The 24,370-nt window shown below is 46.0% G+C and overlaps 1 protein-coding gene across 3 annotated transcripts; it reads right to left on the bottom strand.

Annotated features, from left to right (window-relative positions):
* Window positions 1-42: 42 nt before the first annotated feature.
* Window positions 43-23,533, bottom strand: kirrel1a (kirre like nephrin family adhesion molecule 1a). Of its 3 annotated transcripts, none has more exons than XM_058065588.2 (15): window positions 23,222-23,533; window positions 10,762-10,911; window positions 9,532-9,681; window positions 8,544-8,701; window positions 8,300-8,450; window positions 8,081-8,186; window positions 7,603-7,751; window positions 7,403-7,530; window positions 7,003-7,129; window positions 6,785-6,885; window positions 4,763-4,979; window positions 4,580-4,684; window positions 3,376-3,503; window positions 3,102-3,215; window positions 43-2,528 (listed from the first exon to the last, which is right to left on the bottom strand). In XM_058065588.2, exons 1-15 carry the CDS (start codon window positions 23,268-23,270, stop codon window positions 1,866-1,868), a joined length of 2,496 nt encoding a protein of 831 aa, XP_057921571.2. In that variant the 5' UTR covers window positions 23,271-23,533; the 3' UTR covers window positions 43-1,865. The 3 variants fall into 3 exon arrangements, with proteins under 3 accessions (XP_057921571.2, XP_057921572.2, XP_057921570.2); XM_058065589.2 differs by having other exon boundaries at window positions 3,102-3,179; window positions 4,577-4,684; window positions 23,222-23,532; XM_058065587.2 differs by having other exon boundaries at window positions 4,577-4,684; window positions 23,222-23,531.
* Window positions 23,534-24,370: the final 837 nt, after the last annotated feature.

Here is a 24,370-nt window from a genome sequence, read left to right as displayed (position 1 = left end):
ACGTAGTGTCTCATACTGTATAAAAAAGACGGCACACTCCCATACTTTTTAATAAAAAACAGTGCTTTTATTTATGTAATACTGTGGAAAAATAATTACATACGATTTTTAAAAAATATTGAAGATAATGAAATTAAAAAATGAGTTGATAATGGGCTTTTTTGTACATCTTTTAAACAGTTTTTTTTCCTGCTACGGAACAGTACAATAACATAAAAATTGGGGCCTATATTCAAAGACACAATAATACAGGATACAGTCCTACCAGAGGTATAAAAGTACTGGATTGTGAGAAAAATGATAGACATATGAAACACACACACACTCGCACACACACGTATTGTATACACATGGACATGCATTCAACAGTCCCACGCACACATGAGTCAGACATTTGGAGTATGCACGTATCCATTCACACGTCTATACAAACACACTGTACAAATTGATGTGCGTGCCAGTGCCCACACACTCCATCTTGACGTGTCTCACACACTCACACAAACACACACTCACTACTACATGTCAATGTTGTAGACAGCCTTCATGGAACCTCTCCATACACATTCTCTTCTGGCCATTTTTGGCAGGCAGACGATGAGGAAAGATTATATTCTCCCGATAAGGCCACTCAGTTCTAAACCCAACATCCGCATAGTTCTTGCCGTCCGCACTAGTCTTTCGCTTTAGAGCTCAGGGCGCCAAAAAAAAAAGGCCCAAGCCAAGGAAAAAGTCTGACCCAAGGTCCCTCACCTGGTTTGTAAAGCAACAGTCGCCAATAGAAGGAGCTCCTACTGCATATACTGTACATAGTCTACGGTGGAGAACAATATGAACACTTGGCACTAGGTTTTCTTTTATACACTGATACCCTTTTTGATGGCACGACTCCTCCAAACTTTTGGTCCGTAACATATACATCATTACATGTTTTACATTGACAAAAATAATTCTGTAATGTTAAAAAATAGAATACAAAGCCTCTCATCAGGTGTGCAAATAAAAAGATCACAGATATAGATGAGATAAAGCATGAATACTGATGATGATGATGCAGTGCAAAACGATGACAACTACCCCCGGTCCCTTAAAACACGTTCCCTTGGCTAAATATTGGCTAATAATAAGCAGGATGGAAAGAATTGGAATGGGCTTTTCTTCAAGAAGACTAGCAAAAAAAGGGAAAGAAATGGCGACCAGACATGACTTCCACTGGCTGGTATTTCCCCCCGATCAGCGTGTACCATATTTGTCTGCTCATCCGTTCCAGCCATATTTCCATCAAGTTGGTTGTCGGCACCCTACCAATGGAAGACATCCAGCATTTGGTGTTCTTTCTTCTTGGTAGCTCTGTTTTTTTGTCGTCTTCAAACCCCATCCAAGCAATCTTTCTCTGTCTGCCCATTAATGGCCTGCAGTGTGTGGAGCTCCACCCCTTTTACATACTGGACAGCGGTTGCCAGATGTCAAAAAGTGCTGCAGTGGTACCTGTCTCTTTTTTTGGAACCCTTCACAACTCTGACAAGTGAACCGAACTGTGCTGCTTGGTGGAAACGTGACGCATCTGCGATGGTGTTGTCGTCCTCTTCTTTGTCTTGATTGTGATTTGCGCTGTCTGCTCTCTCGGAGCTCCCATTTGAAAAAGAGCCGGTGTGATGTTTGCCACACTTTTGTCTCCATCTTCTCCTCCCACAAATCCCACCATTGTCTCACGGGCACGCTCCTCTACGAGTGTGCATGTGCCTTGTTTGTGTTCACCGGGGCGTGTTAGTGTGTGCATGTAAATCTGTGTATGTGCCTGTGTGTGTTTTTAGCTGCAACGCTATCGCTACGACACTCGTCATGCTATGCATGACATGTCGGTCTCACACGTGAGTCTGCATCCTCTGCGTGTGTCGGCTGTGGGAGTAGTCAGAATGTTGCGACGTGTAGGAAAAGCGAGTGGAGCTGCCGTACTTCCCAAGTCCCGTGTCTGAGCCCGAGGGTGTGGCACCTCCGGGGCCCACCCCAACCGGAGGGCCCGCTACCCCAGACCCCACCCCGTACATTTCATATGAGGGACCGGCCTCCAGTGGGGCCAGGCTAGATGGGGCGAACCCCATGCGGTAGGTCTGGTAATGCGAGGGGTAGCCATAGTTGTCGTACGCCAGCTGGGAGGTGGAGTCCAGCAGGCTGCAGTCCCCCGGGAATTCAGCGGGAGCCGGGGCCGGGTTGCTTGGAGGTTGCTGATTCTGGCCCCCGCGGGTGAAGGTGTTGAACTGGGCGTAGCTGATGTGAGACAGTCTGGAAGGGGGCCGGGGGTCATAGCAAGCCTGGGGGCGGCCCGGGGATGTGAGAGGGCCCGGCGGAACGGGGGCTCCTCCGCTGGCCGTGGCCCCCGAGCCAGCTGCGCTGCTGCTGATGGATGCAGCTCCGCCTGGGGTGCCGGTGGGGGAGCGGTAGTCGGAGTAATGCATGGTGGAGCGGGAGGCGGGACGTCCTTCGTCGAGCGTGGACGCTCGTACGTTGTAGTAGCCGTTGGTGGGATCCTTGGAAAAAACACAAAGGGAATTAGGATACAATGTCGGACCTCAGAAGAAATCAGACAGGCCTGGTAGTGGACCACCACTACATCGGTGGGAAAAGCATATTTTTTTTTATTCCCATGAATCATACTGTGTTCTCACCGGGATTAAACAGTGGAATACTTGACTATCCGTGACAAGAGTCCTCCATCCCGTAATGTCTCACATAACCAGACGCCCAGCTCAGGCATTGTTTCACAGCACTTCAGGCAGTGCAGGAGACGGGGGGTAAAAAAGCATCCTGGCTGTCGGTGGAGTGATCTAACCACCTCCTGGGGTGGATTCATGTCTGGCTTCCTTTAAAATGATCCGACTGGTCCTCCGGCTGGAGGCTTTGCAGCGTGTGCCCGCGCAAAATGTTTTGGTGGGGCAACATTTTGACAGCTTTACGCATGAAAATCATTCGTCACCTCGGTGCAACCCCGGCGGGGGGTCAAAAAGCATTTCATATGCATGAATCAATTTGAAGTTTACTTTATATTTGATCTTGCCTGCTTTGTCTGCATGGGTGTAAAATGAAAGGGGAGCGCTCTTCACCTTGAGGTCGTACTCCTGGCGGGTTTCCAGCGTGTCGCTGCGGAGGTCGGACTTCAGCTCGATGTCATCCTTAAAGGGCTGATTGGAAGGAGAAAAGGACACAGAGGGGAGAAACTAAACAGTCAAACAAAACAAAAAAGGTGCCGGAAAAGGAGGAAAAATAGGAGGGAGGGATGCAAGTGACAGAAAAGGAGAAAATTGAATTAAAGGTGTTAAAACAAGAACGCTCACAGGGAAGAGAGGATTCGCATACACACGCAAACACCCGACTCACCGAGTACATGGCCTTGACCATACGTGAAGCCGTGGAGACGCTGCCCGAGTCCTCCTCCAAGCTGTGGCTCTCCTTGTTGATGGTTTCCACTTTAATGTCCGGCTTGCCCAGCGTGACCCCTCGCCGACCTGGAAGCAAAACATGACGAGGTCACACACACACACACACGTGTTGTGTTTTCACAGGTGCACCACCATCAGCAGGGGCCTGCACGCATATGGAGGAGTTTATTGACGTCTATGTAACTATTATGACTGTACTGTAGTGATGTACTCAGGTATCTACAGACATATCCTCAAAGCTCCGTCATCATTACATGCTTATGTCGGTGCTCGTCGGACTGGCAGACTGACGTCGACGTGACTGACAAACTGAAACTAAAACTGCCCATTTATTTGTGACTTTGGCCAGACACACGAAGAGAATGAAGATCATGAAGATCAATTTTTTTTCTGGGTACATGATACCATACAGCATCCATATCAAACTTGCGCGGGCCGCACTAACATTAAACTTTCATATCAAGGCGGGGGGCCTCAAACTCGTGCCCTGCGGGCCACATTTGGCCCGCGGGCCGCGTGTTTGAGACCCCTGATTTAAATAGTTTGTCTGACTAACTGAAACTAAAACTGGCAAATTATTTGTGACTTTGGCCAGACACATGAAGAGAATGGGTGGATTGTTTTCCTCTATTTGGTTTTTGATATATTATAGTGATTATATATATATTTAATTTTTATTAATTTATTTTATTATTTATTATTATAATAAAATATAAAATATATATTTATTTTTTTTATTAATTTATTTATATATATAATATATTGATTATAGTGCACCCTCACCCATACAATAGTTTGAGGAAACACAGCTATGGATGAAATGTGATTAATCACGTTTAAACATTTTAATCGATTGACAGCCCTAATAATAATCACATCTTGACTACAACCAATCTTGCTTTAGGTGCCTGTCAGTCCCCTAAAGCTGTGGACCAGATAAGCTAGAAATTTTAAGTTTGTCCAATTTATGGGCTCTAACTTTGAGGTCTAATAACAGCGCCACCATGTGGTGCATTTGTCCAAAAAATAAATGCATGCTTCTGTTTGTATAGAGGACATGTTGTTAATGATGTTATGTCATGCATTATTAACATGACACTGAATATGGTGTGTTTATACTGGTAGATGGCGTGACTCACTGCCTTTGCGCTGCCGGTAGAAGATGAGAACAAGGATCAGGAGGAAGATGAACAAGAGGATGGTGGAGCCCACTGTACTCCCAGCTATTATCCCCACTGGGACTTCATCTGCAACAACACAACCACACGGTCAGTCTTGGGAGACATCGTGATGTTCAGCGAGACTACCCTCCTTTCATAACGTACCGGTCTCCTCCAGGGTGATGATCATGGTGCCGGGCCCGAAAGAGTTGGAGGCCGTGCAGTTGTAAGAGGTCAGGAAGTCGGACTCCATCACGTTGTTGATGGTGAGCGTGGAGAGGACGCCGCCGCCCTCGGTCGACGTCCTGCTTTGCTCCACCGTATAGCGCTCCAACAGCGTTCCTTTCTCCTCCTCCCACACGTTCTCCTTCCATGCCCACACCTGAACACACACATGACATATTCATATACAACAACTACATATTACATATACATATACTACAACTACACATTAATAACACAACATGCACTCGCTGGACACGTCATTAAATTTGTCTGACATACATTTCATATGATTTTAACTCCTTTAATGATGAAATAACAAAATTCAATAACGACATGATGTTGTTTACTGAGGTTAGCATCAGTTTCAAAGTTAACAGTGGAAAATGCATCTATGTAAAGATATATATATATTATGTTTCATCACACCAGAGTGACCATGACCTCGTTATCTAATGACATGCATGTATTTCATCACATGGCATGCAGAGGCATACGGTGGTGGTGGGGGGGTCGTGCTCATCCTCCATCTTTAAAACCACTAAAAGCAACTGTATTATTCAGCATATACTGTACTGAGGCCAGTTAATTATGCATAAACCCACATGTTCCCATAATGCGCCCACTTGTTCGGGAGAAGAAGAATCTCCCGGCTGTGGCGTTTACCGGGACAACTGTTCCCCCCCTCTGTCCTTTTTATATTTTATAAATCTTTTCATATCCCAAGCCACGGCGCTCGCATTAGGGGGAGGGCGGCGCCAGTCAGGACGCATCCGTCAAGGAACCGCGACGCCTGCGTGATGCAGCTGAGCGGAGAAAGCATCCGGGACGCTTTTTGTGACGCACAAGCTAAAAGTGGACTGGCTTAGAGTTGCTTTGTTGATATGATGGATGGAGGACATTATTGTTCCAAAACACGGATGTCACTAGGATGTCACTTCATGAAGCACACACATCCCCCGAGGCCAAACCGTCCTAATTTGGATCAGCACCTTCGTAGAAATCCACCTACATATACGATATGCTATCATTTTGAGCATGCATGACTCACTGAAAATCCACCCCTTGAATCCTGAAGCTGAACCATAATGTGATCTTTTTCCTCTTTTCACCCCTCCACAATGATTAATGGAATATTCCTGTATGGACTCCTGCTCACTAACAAACAAACCGCACCAAAACCATTCATTGAAATCAGGGGTCTCAAACTCAATTTACTTGGGGACCACTGGAGCTCGGGTCTGGGTGAGACTGGGCAAAAAAACCCCACATTTATTAAAAACTAAAAAATGTAAAAAACTTTGCTTTGGTTCCAATTTTCTACAAGAAAAGCTCTGATAAAACATTTAACTGTTCTCATATATCTTACTTTTTATTTTTCTACACAAAATAAGATGAAAAATAAATAAACAAATCAAGAATAAAGAAAATCAACCAATCAGTAATGAATAAATAAATATAATAATAATAATAAAACGGCAAATAATAAAAACTTAAGAAACCACATATAGTTGGTGGGTAGACAAATTATTTTTTTCAGATTAAAATGAACAAAGCATTATTAGAGCCCTGTAGACATGACAAAACACGACTATAGTCACATTTATACTCTTTTTATTTACAACATATTGCGCAACGGCAGGGTCTTGAGACACATGCTAACTCGCAAACTAGAGAGCTAGCGACCTAAACGGTAGCCTTCAAGTTATTTCCTTTCAACTTAAATAGCCAAAAACGTACCACTTCCACACGGATAGGGAGGATAACTATTAACAGTTATTTAACCTTTAACATGAACATTAATCAAACGTAATAATTTTTTCTGGGTACATGATACCATACAGCATCCATATCAAACTTTCATATCAAGGCGGGGGCCTCAAACTAGTGTCCTGCGGGCCACATTTGGCCCGCGGGCCGCGTGTTTGAGACCCCCGATTTAAATAGTTATGGTGTTGCACTTACAATCTTATCTGGAGGAGGTGTGCTTGCTATGAAGCATTTCACCTCCCCCCGCTCCCCTCGTACTGCATACTGGATGGGGTCGCTGGAGATGATGGGTGGACCTGTGCGGGTCAAAAAATACATATAGAATAATATATCATTTACAGCTCCTGTCGTGGTTCTCAATGAATAAACATAAAGGCATTTTTGAAGTGTCGACTGTGTTGTTGCTTCCTGACCATTGACAGTGAGCGTGACCTCCGTCTCGCCGACACCGATCCGCGGCACAATGGCCTTGCACACGTACTGTCCGGCGTCCGCCTGGCTGACAGACTTCAGGTACAGCTGGTTGCTGTTACTGAGGACCTGTGTGGGAGGACAGCAAGCATTAATGTGCGGAATTGAACATTAACGAGAGCGCACAAACACACGTATGGTACAGTATGCGCTCGGTGCATGACCCTAAAAGTAATGCAAACCCGCCCATCCTCTTTTAACCTAACTCTCACAGGCACTGCTGTTGCCTAGCGACAAAATCCATCATGTTAGTCTATATTCATCCACACTGACTGGCCACTTCATTAGGTACACCGACACAGACAAATCCCATATAATCAACTACAAGGAAAAAAAGCTCACCATGTTTGAACCTTTCTTGAACCACGTGAGCGTGAGAGGGGGGTTCCCGGCCCATTTGCAGTTGAGGGTGACATCCGAGTCCACGTCTACCGTTTTGGGCTGCGGCTCCACCAAGAGAATGGGGCCGACTGGAGCAAAGAAAGAGTGTGATCATGCTGGGAAGGAATGAAGCATCCATGACTGGCATGTGTGGTACCCACAGTGGACGTCCACCAGGATGCTGACGTTGGTCTTTCCCACGGCGTTGAACACCAGGCAGGAAACAGGCTCGGTGAAGAAGGAGTGGTCCGCCTTGGTGGTGAAAACGGTCTCCCTGGCACCTTGTAGAACCACACCACCTTTGGCCCACCTGTGTGGGAGGGGGTCCAACAAAGGGGATCAGCTCTTTGGACATCTTCTGCATTGTGCAGGTATCTAATGTTGTGGTAAACTAGTACAAAGTCATGGCAATAAAATGCAAAGACGTCCTTGAAGAGCCACTTTCTGGCACTTTTCTGCTCTCAAATAAATAATACACTGGCTTAACAAAGAAAAAAAAATCTATTTCTGTTTACATTCAGTGTTTTTAAATAATGACGACTAAAATTAACCTCCATCAAGAAACTAAATTGAAAGGAAAACGCTGCAATCACACATAAACAACTGCATGACAGACCTAATGTTTGAAAAAGTACTGACCTGTAGCCCATAATAGGGGGGTTGGCATGGGCCTGGCAGGTGAAGGTGACCCTGTCGCCCTCCAGGACGGAGCGAGGCTCAATGGACAAGGTCACGGTCGGTGGATCTGTGGCAGACGGGTACCAAAATAAGACTTGCGAGTGCCCTTTATTTGACTCCAAATGAGCTGCGCCAAAGTGTTTTGTTTTTCTGCTGACAGGACCGCGTTAGCGTGCTTACGGTGCACGTTGAGGGTGACTGTTGTGCTCTTGCCCGCGGGGGCCGCCAGGTTGGAGGCCACACAGCTGTAGTTCCTCCCTGTGTCCGTGTCGATAGGGTGGACAGGTAGGAAGCTGCGCGTGGTCACCCTCTTGCGGTCTGGAAGAACCTCCTAAAAAAAAAAATAAAAAAATCACACGGCAGGGATAAATCCTGAGCTCTGTGAACGTTGTGTTGACTTTTATTTCTCAAAGGTGGGACTCACGGTGGCGCTGACAGCCCCGTCCACAGGGAGGCCATCTTTAAGCCACTCGATCATGGAAGGCGGTTTAGCACCCCGGGACACACAGCTGAGGTTGTAGGACTCCCCCGCATTGAGGAGAACCTCTGGGCCGCCATCGATCACGGGGTCATCTGGGGGAACTGCGGAGAAGATGAGAGAAAAAAACACATGTATTACAGTACATTATACATTATAGTGGAACCATAAAGGAAAACAAGTTTAAACATGAATAGACATCAGTTGAAAATTTGGTATCAACTAAGATTTTTGCTTAAAAACAGCGGTGCGTCCATGTTATGAAATGGAGGGATACTTGAAACCACTCCAGGAGGTACCTCAAATTTGAAATCATATAAATATACAGTGAGAGCAAATTTCCTGATTTGTAAGTTTACATGTACAACATAGGAGTTTTATGCACGTCTTTATTACAATTTTTTGTAAATATTTAATTATATAATTTCTTTTCATTTTTATTTCATATGTATTTTCATTTCCAAATGTTTCCAACATGACCGCTGCAGATGTACAGTAATAAATCAGACAGAGATGCTGCGGCATATTTTTTTTGTCTGGTTCAGGGGTGCAAAAGCATTTTTACAGTAGGTCCTTAAAACAGCAGAGTGCTCAGGGGTGTCCAAAGTGCGGCTCGGGGAGCCTTTGTGGCACACAGCTAGGTTTTTTTAATTGGTTCGGAGCATATTGTAGAAATAAAATGAATCAAAACATTAGCAGAAATTGGAAAAATTTAACAAAAATGCACAATTTAAAGTAAAAAAAACCTTAAATTTTTAAAGTAATAATAAAGTAAAAATAAAATAAATAAAAAAATAAAAAGTTTGGACAGACGCCTGATTTATTTATGACCAGGTTAGCCATTTGGTGAGGTAAAAAAAAAAGAATACTGTAACTACTATCATAGTACATCCATTTGTCACAATATCACAATACATCATCAACAAAGACGTACTGAGGACAGTGAGCTTAGCCCTCCTGGACCTCAGGGCAGCATCGGGGGCCTGGCACTCATACAAGGAGTCATCAGACAGGTCAGCTGACAGGATCTCCAGGTTGTACTGGCCCAGCTCCTGGACCCGCAGCACTCGGTACCTGGGCCAAGCTGGGTCAACACACATTGACGGCATATGAACTCACAATATCATTGCAATTTCCAAGCGAAGCCTTGTTTTGTGTAACGCATGGTTACATTATGGGATGCACAATCAAGCACAAACACCCCCCCCCCCCACCTTAAGCCCCTCCCATATCCGCCAGCTGCTGCACATTCTCGCCATGAGGTGGCATTCACGCGCTCTGTCACCAGCAGAAAAGCTGTCATGACAGCAGCTTTTTAAAGTAATTTATTTATTTTCTTTTTTTTTTAGTGAGCACTCAGATTGACTCCGTCCCATGGCACACACACACACACACACACACATAAAATTTTCTACCCAGACAGAGGCGGTGTGCGAAAGCGACAGCGAGGCCTCGCTGCTGCTTGCCTCCTAACCTTGTGCGTCCTTGCTTGTGCTCGCACGTGCAAGCGCGCCTTGTTTATACATGCATTTGCATGGGAAATGTGGAGGGCAAGACAGCGTATGAAAAGCCTAGACACAGGCACACAAACACAAGTCTGTTGTGTGCACAAATTACGACAGCGGGGGTTGTGTGCAAACGCACTTTTAACCAACACTTGCAGTACCTGAACGCAACCTGAAGCATCAATGTTTTGTACAAATGAAATGCCATAATCACATGTCGGGTTGAAAATGCAAAATAATAAATCTGCTTAGAGTTAATTATTTTTTAAAACAAACATAAAAAAGATCATTCTCCTAATTTTCATGTCTACTTCATTTATTTATATCCTGCAGCCATTATTTATCAATATATAGCCCTACATTAAAAAAGCTAGTATCTGACTTCCAAAACTCCATAAAAAAAGAGAGTGGGCCAGATGTAACACTACTTGTGGACTTTTTATGTGCGCAATCTAAAAGTGTAAGGTTTATGTCTCGGCAATCAAGTTGATTGACTGCCATAAAGGTCCCCAGACTGCCCCACATTCCAAACGATCTCACCAAATCATCGTCAGCAGCGTTTTAAAGAGACATCTCATTTGCATGCAGCCTGCAAAAAAAAGGAAGCCTGCGTGAGGGATGGAGGATGGAGGATGGAGGATGGAGGCGCGTGGTCTCACCTCGTAGGTCCTCGCCGATGCCCAGCGCCAGGCCATCTTTGGTCCACTGAACAATGCCAGAGTAGTTGAAGACCACGCAGGACAGGATCACCCTCTGGCCCCGCACCACCGACTGGTCTGCCGGTTCCTGGGAGAACCTGGCGGTCCACACTGAGGATAGAAGGCAAAGACAGGAGTAAGTTCGTTGCCTGCGGTTTTATTTTACGGCTAATTGTCATGGTATTTGGCCATTAGCAGAGGAGATCAGTCAGGTAGGAGAAGACCAAGACCAGGAAGAGTAAGATGAAGAAGAGGCGTCTCATGCTGACTCAGTCAAGAGGACATCAAAAAGACTCTCATCCCATTTTTCCGTACTTCCCCCAAACTCTCAGAATCCCCCCCCCCCCCCATTCCTTTCTTGCTCATTCCTCCCTGTGAGTCATCTCGCAGGCTTCCAAAGCTACAGTGGCCATCATTGTGTGCGTTCGCCACAGCAGATAAACCAGAGCGCCGCCGCTGTTGCCTCATACAGTATGTGGAAAATGGAGCAAAAAAGAAACGCCATTGTGCGTCTCTCGCTACGATGACAAGTTGTAATTAGCTGTCCTTCCAAGACAGGACGCCCATCGCGGGGAGGATGTGCGTCTCACTTTGAATTTTCGTCCTTTCCGTCGTTCCCACTCCCTCCCACTTTGGAAAATACCACGGCACAGCAGTTTTTAATGTAATGAAACACACGCTTTTAAATCTGGATTAGCACTGTCGCTGCTAAAAACACACTGGTCACAACATTAGGTACACTCGCCAGAACCAACAAAGTGTCATTTTGACTATTATTTGACTGACAAATGTTTTCCTTATTAAACAATATATTTATCATTGTGCTTTCTAATACTGAAGTTCCATTTTTTGGCACGAGACAAGGAGTTAAGGAAAAAAAAACAATGTGCCGTCTCTCAGCTCTCTGCTCTCTCCCATTGTGAACTCTTTACAAGTATATTTGACAAGCTTTTGGTTAAATTTTTGGGTCTATGCAGACCAAATAGAGAAAAAAAAGAGAAAATGTGTTGAAAGTGCTGTCTCTCTTTTATACTCTCCTCCTCTGTGTGTATGTCACACTCTTTAAAAGTATATTTTACTAGCATTTGGCAAAATCTAATCTGGTAAATATGGTGGAATATAAAAATAACTTTATTATTCATTTTAGTAGATGGCATTTTGGTCTGGAGTATTTGAGTAAGGCCACGTAATATGTCACAAAAGACCTTTAATAGTATATTTTAGAAGCTTTTGGTGAAATCTAAGACAATAAATATAGCAGAATATAAAAATAATCTACTTATTCAAACCTGCAGATTATATTTTAGTTTGAAATACTTATGTTACGTCAAGTCATTTGTCCAAAAAAGTGCTCTAAAAGTGTATTTTTGAAGCTTTTAGCAAAATTTAAGCTGGTAAAAGAATATAAAAATTGTTTGAAATACCTGAGTTACATTACATAATTTTTCATAAAAATAAAAAATATATATATTTTGGGGGAAATCTAATATGGTGAATATATCAGAATATATTAAAAATTATAATAATTAATATGTCATGAGAAGCTGTCAACAACATTTTTTTAAACGATGCATTCATTTTCTATGCTGCTTAGCCTCATTAGGGTCACAGGGGTATGCTGGAGCCTATCCCAGCTGTCTTGAGGCGAGAGGCGCGGTACACCCTGGACTGGTGGCCAGCCAATCACAGGGCACATATAGACAAACAACCATTCACACTCACATTCATACCTATGGACAATTTGGAGTCGCCAATTAACCTAGCATGTTTTTGGAATGTTGGAGGAAACGGGAATACGGGAATACAGAGAAAACCCACGCATGCACGGGAAGAACATGTAAACTCCATACAGACATGCGTGGCCAACATGCTAACTCGCCGTGCAGCCCCATTTTTAAAAATTACTTTATTATTATTAGTTTATGAGTAATATGTCACAAATCTATCTATAACTAATTTGCTGTACCTAATTTTAGGGCCTGACTTTCTGTCCATCAAAGCTACCGTACAGAAGCCCCTCCCTCTCTCCCGTCTGTATACATATATAATGGCGTGTTGTGCTTTTCACCCACAATGCCTTCTATTTCGGTGTCCCTCCTCCTTGCTGGTTGGAAGGGGGTTAGAGGCGGACTGTCACAACTCGTTTATCACATTAAATATCAGCCCTCAGGCACTTTCTCTCTCCCTCTATCCTCGCTCGCTTCCTTCTTTCTTTTCTTGTCACCTCCCACTGTTGCCGTTTTTTTTAACAGTCACCCCCTGCCCCCCCTCCTATTTTCTCCCCCCTCATTCCCTGCTCGCTCTCTGCGGCCCATTCCCTCACACTTCTTCTGAGGCCTCCAGCACTTTTTTTTTTCTGAAGGTTCACATCTCTTTCACTTTTTTTTTCATTTTTTAAACAACTGCCATATGCCTCGGTCACCGCACCTCCGCCCCCCCCGGCCCTAGTGACAACCCTCAAACGCCCTGCTATTCCATATCCGACCAGGCTGATTTTGCCGAGGTACAATATGCCCGCTAATGTGAAAGAAGGCAGTCGTGCACAAAAAAGAAAGATTCCAGCACCAATCACAACAATCGCTTCTGACAGTGCTGCACATTAATATTCTGAAGATAAAGGAGATGTGCGAGGCTACACGGAGAGGAGGGAATCAGATGCAGATGGAGCTCTGCGGCTTGCATACCTAGAATAATTCAACACTGAGCCCCCCCCCCCCCCCCCCTGCCCCCTCCCTCCAAAAGGAGGAAAGACATAAAAAGAAAAGGCCTTAATTTGCTTCCTGAGATGATGCCCCAACTGGACAAGATTATAATGAAGAAAAACACAGTATGACGTGATTGGATGTGAAAGGTTGTTGTGCAAATACACAAAAATGCTAAGTTAAGTTCACCACGCAACGACCACAGAGTTGAGGTCAAAGTGGGAAAATGTAACCAATATAACCACGGTTGGCGTATAGTCCTTGGAAAAGATGAATTTGCAGGAACAGCCGCCAAATATGCTAAATTTTGCAAAAACAGCACCTATAAAACAGTAGCTTTACCATCTTTTCTATACAAAATGTACCAAATTGGACCAAGCATGCTTATTGTTTTCCGGGATGCGGCCCTCATTGGAAAAAGTTTGGATATCCTTGCAGTCAAAGTTCAATCCAGAGTTGACTTTCTTTGGTTGAGCCCTAAGAAAAAGGAGGCAGTGTTAAAGGGAGCTACTAAAGCCAATGTAGTCATCACATTAGCATGTTTAAGCTCCTGCAGGCACAGGAATCTATGTCTGATGTTAATTAGTAGCATGTTAAGAGTGGATTTAGACTATCGTGACAAAAAAAAAAAAAAACAGGAAAAAGACTTGTCAGTCCTGTGTGGTTTTATAGAGATTTTTTTTTTTTCTTAACGAAGCTGCGAAGTCGACAGCGGCCCGAGGCCAAACAAATCCTCGCCTCAGCTACCTTGGCGAGACTAGCTGGAGGTATTCCCTCAACAGTAAACCGCAAATGTAATCCAAACTGAACGCTCACCGTCAGAGAAAACACCCAAGCCGGGGCCCGGGTTAGAGAAAACACTGACTCATTGAAACATGTGCTCGTCCCCTTCTGATTTCCATATTAGCCAGTTAACACTTGTCAACAGCAGTGTGTGTGTGTGTGCGTGTGTGTGTTAAAAAGGAGATCTCAGCACAGAGTTCTTGCAAGGGAGCTTGTATTCTTTCATTATGTGGGTTATGCTGCAGTGACAAATATAGAGTGTGCCCTGATTTCCTTGAGTCACTCATCCCCAAGATACCACCGGAGCTCCCTTGTCCACACAAAGAGGTCGCGCGCAACTGCGACCGCATGTACACAAAACACACAAACGCAACACACACACACACACACACACCACAGGCGGTGTGGACGACCGAGCTGCCGCCACGATTTGGTGAGCCACTTCCTGTGGACACATGCAAACACAACCACGCCGCAGCCCAAACGTATAATCGACACGTCGAGGCGGTTTTGTTGGACATGTGCTGTCATGGGAGGGCCGCCTTTGCTGTGGCATTCCATGAAACTTGGAAATTTCAGGCCTGTGTGGCTCGGGCCATACACACACTAGAACAGGGGTCTCAAACTCAATTTACATGGGGGCCACTGGAGCTAGGGTCTGGGCCAGACTGGGCAGCATCAGGTTTTCCAAAAAAAAAACCAAAACACACATTTATTAAAAACAGAAAAATTAATAAACTTTGCTTTGGTTTAAATTTTCTACAAGAAAATTTTCTACACAAAATAAGATGAAAAAATAAACAAATCAAGAATAAAGAAAATCAATCAATCAGTAATAAATAAATAAATATAATAATAATAACAATGAAATGAAAAATAATAAAAACTTAAGAAACCACATATAGTTGGTGGGTAGACAAATGATTTTTTTTCAGATTAAAATGAACAAAGCATTATTAGAGCCCTGTAGACATGACAAAACACGACTATAGTCACATTTATACTCTTTTTATTTACAACATATTGCGCAACTGCAGGGTCTTGAGACACATGCTAACTCGCAAACTAGAGCGCTAGCGACCTAAACGGTAGCCTTCAAGTTATTTCCTTTAAACTTAAATAGCCAAAAACTTACCACTTCCACACGGATAGGGAGGATAACTATTAACAGTTATTTAACCTTTAACATGAACATTAATCAAACGTAATATTTTTTTCTGGGTACATGATACCATACAGCATCCATATCAAACTAACATTAAACTTTCATATCAAGGCGGGGGCCTCAAACTAATGTCCTGCGGGCCACAATCGGCCCACGAGCCGCGTTTTTGAGACCCCTGCACTAGAATAATCATACACTAAGTCCAAACTGCATTTGTTTGCAAATACCGCTGTTCAACCTTGTGGGATATTTCCTACTGTCTCAAACGCAGCATCGGTCCTGGCCAAAGTTTGGTGCAGTGTTTGGGATTCATCCCGGCCGCTTTGCAGACATTTTGACACCAGCCACAGCTCATCAAATCATCAAGGCGGCGTGCCATCACCAAGGTGACTCACGATGGTGTGAGGCACCATGAGCGCAAGTTTGGCCTCCGAGCGCCTCTCGCACGGCTCGGTATCGCTTTTTTTAACGACAAGGTAACGATGCGAGGATTCGCGGCTGCGAACTAACAGTGAGGGTAAATGCATGCAAAGACATCTGGAGCTATTTTTAGCTGAGTGTGCTGCTAATATGCCCCCGCACACCCCGACGCTAGGCTGCAAATGTCAACGCTCGCCTTATTTCAGCGTTCATCTCCAGGCTTGCATCACCTCTCACTCTTGCATGGAGGTGAAGCCATGGAGGCCATTCAGTCTTTGGCATCGTCACGGATTGGGAGGCATCCATCATGTTATCTTTGTCTCCGGCCACCTCCCTGCTACCTCTCTTTTAGTAGCCCACCATCAAAGTCCCCCCCGCTGCCATCCTCTCTCCCTTGCACCTCCCCAGCCAATCCCGCGCCTTGGCTGAATTACAGGCTGGCGTCACCATAGCAACAGATGACGTTGTAAATTAGTCGGACAAAAAAGTTTTTCTGCACTGGCGTATCCTTGAGCGCATCTGGGTGTCTGATGAAACCTTCCCCAATGCGCTCACTACACCCATTTGTCTGGAATGGAGGCGGGGGTGTGGGGGGGTGTGTGGGGGGGGGGGGGGTGTAAAAGAGCAGAAATGACCTCATCCTCCCTCCACCTATCCCACTGATAGTCAGACACAATGGTCTCACCCCTCCCTCAAATCCCTTCGCCGCTCGTCGATACACTCCAAATTGATTCTGTTATCTCCCTAATTCCATGTCGCCGCGGCGTGCGGTGGCCGTGGCGGCGGCGTGGGGGGAACAAAGAGACGACGAGGTCCGCAAACGTGGAGCGGAGGGGTTTGAGAACGAGGAGGATGACATCATTGTTTCAGGACAAAGTTGCAGTCCTCCAAGTCAGGCGACAGAGAGGCTGACTCACAGCCTCTCTGTCTCTCGCCGCTCGCTGTGTTGATGTTGATTGAAAGCATCACGGCGCCAGGATGACAAGTCGATTGACACGTCGCGATTCGAGCTCCATTGGAGCAACTCCCTTTTTGTTTTTATTCGCTTTAAGCTTTATTATCTGTACACAATAATAGTAAGCATGCACATCCATTCCAGGCGGGGATGTCCAAACTTTTTCCCCCCATAAGGCCTATTATTTTTTGGACAAATACACCACATGGATGTGCGCTAATTAAATCCCATATTAAAATCGGATTGACTTGATATTTCCCACATAACTCTACCAAACACCCACATTTTGACAAACAACCATTCACACTCACATTCATACCTATGGACAATTTGGAGTCATCAATTAACCTAGCATGTTTTTGGAATGTGGGAGGAAACCGGAGTACCCGGAGAAAACCCACACAGAAATGCCCGAGGGTGGAATTGAACCCTGGTTTCCTAGCTGTGAAGTCTGCGCGCTAACCACTAGACCGCCGTGCCGCCCGTGTTTAGTACAATCGTCAAAATTTGGTACACACCTTTCCAGGACAGACAAGTGTGTGTAAAATTTCATCATTCATTCATTCATTCATCCCAGCTGTCTTCGGACAGCGGGGTACACCCTGGACTGGTCGCCAGCCAATCACAGGGCACATATAGACAAACAACCATTCACACTCACATTCATACCTATGGACAATTTGGAGTCACCAATTAACCTAGCGTGTTTTTGGAATGTGGGAGGAAAACCGGAGTACCAGGAGAAAAGCCACGCATGCACGGGGAGAACATGCAAACTCCACACAGAGATAACCGAGGGTGGAATTGAACACTGGTCTCCTAGCTGTGAGGTCTGCGCGCTAACCACTCGACCGCTGTGTAAAATTTGAGCAAATCAAATGATTATAGAACTTTGATGATATCTGTTATATTCACTGTATGCAACCATCTACTCGCCTGTTCTGAACAACATGGCCGCCACAATAATAACTCATCACCATGGTGACGCTATACGAGGTGACACATGAATGAGAGCCTAAAATGTGGCGCGGTAGGCAGTGAAAGGCGACTACCCACTGGGAGCGCTGACTCTCACAACACAAAGGTGACTCCACGGAGCAGAGGCAAGATTAGGGTAAAGTGTGGTGTGTGTGCGTGGTAGTGGAAGGGGGTGGGGGGGTCTCGGAAGGAGGGGTTGTCTTTTGTTTGCCGCATTGTCCGCCTGCTGGCTGCTTTCCTCTGTCATCTTACCTTGCATCCCTCCCCCTTACGAGCAATCAGCGACCTCTTTCTTTATGTCTTTTGTCAACTAGTCCATTCACCTCCTTTCTGTCCACCAGCCTCCTCCTCTCCTCCTGCTGCTCACATTCACATGTTTTGGTTCCTTCGTGCTCTACCTTGTCATCTACCTTGACTGGTGTCAAAATGGTTGCTCCAAGCAGGAGAGTTTCCTTGTGTGGTTTTATACCAACGTGTGTGTGCAGCTCTCTCCCATTCTTTGGGGCTCCTCTAATACGCACATCTGAAGAGCCTTTTTTGTGTGCGCGGCAAACCGCTGTAGCCGGCGTGGTTGCCAGGGCGACAGCCCTTGAGGACCACTGACACAATGATAGAAAGTGTGACCATGGCAACTCCAGGATCACTGCAGGATAATATGATAATTCGTCGACGAGGCATCTGACACGTTACATGAATATGCCGGAGCTCAGGAAAAATCCATCCAGCCGCTGGTAATCCGCGAGCGATTTGCAGCCGGCATGGCGGGCGGCTGACAAAGATGGCTCCGCGGTAACCAAGGGCAACCGCATCTAACAATGGCTGTCATTTGGGCATGCTTGGCGAGGAGGGGGGCGAATACGCATGTGTGACTTCTGGCCCGCCACAATCGATGTCATCATGGATCGATAGCTCGCAGTCGTGGTTCCTGATCGATTTGGGGCAAAGATCCATTCCTAGCGTCAGTCAGCTTTCAAAAAAGTCACGTGATTAGTCAGGTAAACACGACCGAGCAACGCCATGATGGAGAGCAGCGCCGCAATTTTATACATGCGGCGTCCCGTCGATAAATTACCTCCTCCAAGGTCCGCTTTAATTGAAAGCAGCGCCGTCTAATTTCATTGGTATGTACTGTGGCTTGTTGCAATGTCATCCGTCACGAGGCAGCCAATAAAAGCCCCGGGCCTTGACCCCATGACCCCTTGGAGTGCAGTAATAGTATTCACATCAGGAGCCTTGCCAGCATCGCCATGCGCACCTTCTTGAAGGTGAGAGCTTCTCTGCTGATGGAAGAGCAATGAAAGTCACACCCCCCCCACTTGTGACGTCTCCGGAATAAATTAGCAACAGCACATAAAATAATAGGGACACGGATCTCTCCATGCAAGATGTGGTCATCAACGCGAGGCAGGGAGCACAAACAGGAACAGGATTGGGGAACGGGAGTTGGAACCGGGGCTAAGGAATAGGAGCAGGACTAGCAACACGACACAAAGCATGAAAAGGAAAGGGAGCACAGAAAAGGAAGATCAACAACAGGTATAAGTTCATGTCAGAAACAGGAACATGATGAGGGTCAGAAACATGAATATGATCAAGACCAGGAACAGGCAGGCGCTCGAACATTAAAAAGGGTTCAGAATCAGAATCAGAATTCAGAGGAGCAATATTAGCGGTATAGGACTAGTGCTGAGACAAAGACAAAAACATCCATCCATTTTCTATGCCGCTTATCCTCACTGGGTTGACGGGGGTGCTGGAGCTTATCCCAGCTGTCTTCGGGCGAGAGGCGGGGTACACCGTGGACTGATCGCCAGCCAATCACAGGGCACATATAGACAAACAACCATTCACACTCACATTCATACCTATGGACAATTTGGACAATTCGCTAATTAACCTAGCATGTTTTTGGAATGTGGGAGGAAACCGGAAAACCCACACATGCACGAGGAGAACATGCAAACGCCACACAGATGCCTGAGCGGGGACAAAAACATAAACACAGAAAGTATCAGGAAGAGAAATAGGTGCAGGAAGGAGAAGAAGGAGTACAAAGTGGAATAAGAGTCCTTGTCCTAGTGTATATCAGCGGTGGGATAGAACATGGAACATGAATTGGGACAGGGACAGAAACTGGAAGAAAGAGAAGGAATACTAGCAGGAATATGTGTGAGAAAAGCAAGAGTGGAGACTCAAAACATGAACAGGATCAGGATCAAAATCAGCATCAAAAAGAGGAATAGTAGCAGGACCGTACAGAGGCAGGAAGGGGAGTAGTTTGTGTTTATTCGGCTTTAGGAATGATGTGCCAGTTTATCTTATTTATCTTGCGGCTCGGGATAAGAAACCCCCTTAACCACAAACAACACAAACAAACTTGGGATGACACTTGGACAAAATAAAGATGACTTGCATAAAGTTCCAAGCGGATTAATCAGGAAGTCGGAGCGTTAACAGGCCGAGCCAAGGTAAGCGTAAGCTAGAGGGCATAATTAGGTTGGCGAGGGTCTGCATCTGACGGGAGGAACTTAAGCATGTGCATGCCATCGCTTTAATGATTGCACGTCATCGCAAGCCATCGACCATCGGGAGCGCTGGCTCGTTATTTGTTGCACAATAATTGAACCCCCGTGGGCTGTTTTGTTACACGGCGGCCCGAGTGGGAACTGATTTAGTTGGACGGCTGACCCTAATGTTGTTATCGTCAAGGGAAGATGGATGGAACGAGTCGAACCCCTGACAACCCCCCCCCACCCCAACCCCTCCCGTCGTCCCTAGCGAGGAGCAAAAAGTGGGAGGGTGGCGAAATGGAGTGACATCATCAGTGTCGCTGCATTCCTGCGGCGGGAGGAAGGGATGGGGAGGGGAGCAATTTTTGAGATTTCAGAACCATTACCCCCCCCCCTTCTTCTCCCTCTTTGACACGCACACTCACCCTCCCTCCCGACTTTTTGTCTCCCCCACCGCCGCACTCAACAGTGTGTGTGTTTTTGTGTGCTACAGTACACGAGCTCCTCTTCCTCGTCATGTGCTCCCAGTTTTAATTCATGTGCTCCGTCCCCCCCCACCCCGCCCCGACTCATACCACCCACTCCCCTCCCCTCTCCTCTTTCCCCTCTCCACCGACCAAAGGAATGCAAGAAGCACATCTGGAACTTATTAGCGAGCCAAAGAGAGGAGGAAGGGGTAGATGGAAAGAAAGAAGCTGAAGAAGGAGAATGTTAACAGTAACTTGTGCCAATTACTCAGGCAAGGCTGGGTCAGGCTTCCATTTACAGGAGCGCCCGTTTACAGCGCAAAGCCTTTCAAGCCGCAATCCCAACATGTTCTATGTGAACGGGTATGGACTCACTCGGGGCAGTCGAGTAATGCCCCCCGCCCCAACCCCCTCTCAATGAAACCCCTCGCTCTCCACGTCTCGATCACCTACCTGCCCGCTTTGTCCCAACAAACCAACTTTTTACTTTTTCTCTAACCCCCCCCCCCCCAACCACCACCACAAATGGGGTTCTTTCTGCACAAGTCCAATAGTCTCAGTCAGATGTGATTAAGTGTGCCTCTCTTGCTTGGGGGACTCTGCATAAAGAAACCTTTTTAATGGGGGGTGTTTTTCCTTTTTAAACCCCCCAAAGGCCCTCGTAGTTGTTGGTTTATCTTTGACCACACATTTGATCATGGCTTATCCAACCGTAGAGGATGGCCATGCGCTTCCAATCGGAGGTTTTGTGTCAGACATCATCACGACTCGGATGCACCGTTTCATTATGCATTAGCATAGACAAGGGAAAAAAGACACACACCAACAAATCAGCACCCGTCATGGCGTGAAAGCAAGGACCCTGTTGATTAAGGGGAAGGGGGGGGCAGCATGGATGGATGGTTACCATCCGCTTCCAGGTTGAGCTTCACAGCCGCTTCAGTGACTGCCTTCGTTGGCTGATGGCTGATTAGATATGCTCTTTGGGAAATAGGCCTCATTCCCAATCCTGACCCCAATTGATGTCTTAACGGTAGGATGCTCAACAGACTCCAGTCTCGATGCTACTCCACAAGCCTAAGGTATCGTGAGAGCATTGCTACAAAGTAGTCTCATATAAACGATACTACTAAGTGATTCTAGTAGAATGTCAGAATGCTAATACATTGCGGTGTCAGGTCAGAGGTTACTGATGTTGGCCATTCACACACACACCTTAATGGACGTTGCTTTGTGCAGTGGTGACAAAGCCGACAAAGACACACACAATTCAGGTCTCATGATTCTCCATCTTTTACCAACACCTGCACTTCTACCAGCGCGTGCAAGTTAAACCTCCTCCTTTTCCTTGAAGGAGCGTGTTTGTCCCCATTGATTATACAATAATATTTTAAAGAGCTGCATTTAGTGACCATCGTCTTGTATGTGCAGTCTCAAAGCCAGGGATGCTAAATGAATCGAGTGTTGTCGGATTTAAACAACATAAAAATAACAATAAGCATGCAGTCATTCATGAGCCCAAGGCAGGCCTATTCCTTGCAAATGGAACAGCGTGAAATATCGGTCTGGAAAAAAGCAAACACAAAAGGCGAAAAATGATGGCACAATGTGACACCTGGCATCCTCATTTTATGTAAATATTATGTGCGATTATCAAGCGGAGGAACGTGTTTACGAATGGACAAACAGGCCAAGAGGACGAGCATGTGATAGTAACAAAGCAGGAGTGGATTCATTAGCACGGCTGCTCGCTGCTGCGCAATACACGCGTTAAAAGGTGGCAGTCACGGTGACATCATCGCTTTTCCATACCTTCCCACAGAACACGCCCCCCTCCCCCATCTCTACCAGGACGAGACAATGGTACATACATTACTACTCCGTCTAACAGGTAGCTTTATAGCATCCATGCAGCCTCCTCCTCTTGTCGCCTAGCAACATCTCCGATACATGCTACCCCCACAGGTACGAATGAAGATGCTGGCACAGAGGATGCTGATGCTGGGGGTGTGTGGAGAAGAAGGGAAAGGGGTGTCAAGTTAAATCCTAATGGCGGGCATGCAGGTAAGGACACGGGAAGACGAGGAGAGGAGGACAAGCCGAGTGGCGTTGATCAATCACTGTCATTCCTGTCACGTCCACGGCCAGTCTCAATTACAACACCCCAAGGAGGATAAAGGGTGGCAGTGCTAGTGGGGTGCCAGGGGGGTGGGGGTGTCATATGCATATGCCATGCAAATGCAAAGGTCATGTAGGCCATGCAATGAGATATAAAAAAATAAGGACAAAAAAGTGTGTCGACCCAATCATGGTCAACGAGGCCTTTTCCTCAAGCCCCCCCACCCAACCCACCCCCTACTAACTGAGGGCTTTATTATCAGTGCGTGTGTGTGCGCGCGCGTGTGTGTGTATCGTCATTAAAGAGGCAAATGCATCCTTACCAGTTTGTAAAGTCAGCAGCAAAGTGAGGAGCAGCAGCAGCCTCTGCATGGTTCAGCCCACCAGGAATAAGAAGTCCGTTACTGGCCCAAAACTCCGTGAGGACGGCATCAAAAAGGCGAGCACTGTGGAGGGACAAGCAGGAAAAGAAGAAAAAGAAAAACTCTCCTCGGTTCTTGTCTGGTTCGGGCTGGTCCCACTGGGCTTTACGGCATTTCACTGGTGCCTTTTTCCCCAACCTCTCTGCTCTCCGCTTCTTTTGCTCTCGGGTCGGCTTTCCGCTGCGCACGCCACGTCAGGCTGGATGGAATGTGACAGAGCTTCCGGTTGGCCCTTCAAAATAAAGCCACACCTGGCGAAGATGATGCACGGACAATACAAATATTATCACACACATATCTAAAATGGTGAACTTTTATTATAACTAATAAAGGAATTCTCCCTCCGCTATTCTTGTTTTATATATAACATTCACTCTGCTGTTTTAAGGACTGATTGTAAAACACTTGTCAAAGCTCTTCTATATGACAAAAGCACGTTACTTTTTAAAGAACTTACTGTACCAACGCAACTGGTAGATACTCTGTACTACAGTTCTCTGCCGTTTTGGGGACTCCAGAGCTGCCGGTCTACGTGTTTGTGACGTTGTCCACTTCCGGTGTTGTCTCCAGCTTGACGTCATATTCTCATTAGAGGCGCATTCCTCGCTCTCTTTCTGACGTCAGCAGAACCACATCATTGCCCCCCTTTTCTCTCCCCTGGATGCAGCGTGGGCCAAAAAAAAGAAAGACAAGAAGAAAAACAGCCAAGTAGCCCGGAGAGGTAATGTTGTAACATGGGGGAGGAGGGATTACCAGGAATGTGCACAGACAACAGCGGCGGAATCACTGAAAGCAGTGACGTCACTGATCTGATGAGCCCACACGACAAATCTCCGTCATGGTCGTCACATAATGTAGGCTAGACATTTGTCATTTGTATTTCTCTGCTGAGTACTACTAAATCGACCCGGAGGGGAGAACATGATACTAGGGCGCCACCTTGTGGCAACCAGCTGCACTAGCATCACTGATGAACGGCAGACAGGATTATTTACTGTCATTATGTTGATGTCCGCATTATTGACATGCTCAGTGATTCTTAACCATTAC

Source organism: Doryrhamphus excisus, linkage group LG2 (assembly GCF_037039965.1).
Source record: "Doryrhamphus excisus strain RoL-2023G ecotype Guam linkage group LG2, RoL_Dexc_Guam_v1.1, whole genome shotgun sequence".
Classification (NCBI taxonomy): domain Eukaryota; kingdom Metazoa; phylum Chordata; class Actinopteri; order Syngnathiformes; family Syngnathidae; genus Doryrhamphus; species Doryrhamphus excisus.
This window is presented reverse-complemented; position numbering and strand designations above follow the sequence as displayed.

Excerpts from the sequence above, each read along its gene's own strand:
- kirrel1a (XM_058065587.2), bottom strand. The coding sequence starts at position 23,270 with ATGCAGAGGCTGCTGCTGCTCCTCACTTTGCTGCTGACTTTACAAACT. Across the intron at positions 10,912-23,221 it reads GCTGCTGACTTTACAAACTG|TGTGGACCGCCAGGTTCTCC; the intron begins GTAAGGATGCAT and ends TTCTATCCTCAG. Across the intron at positions 8,702-9,531 it reads GGCTAAGCTCACTGTCCTCA|TTCCCCCAGATGACCCCGTG; the intron begins GTACGTCTTTGT and ends TCTTCTCCGCAG.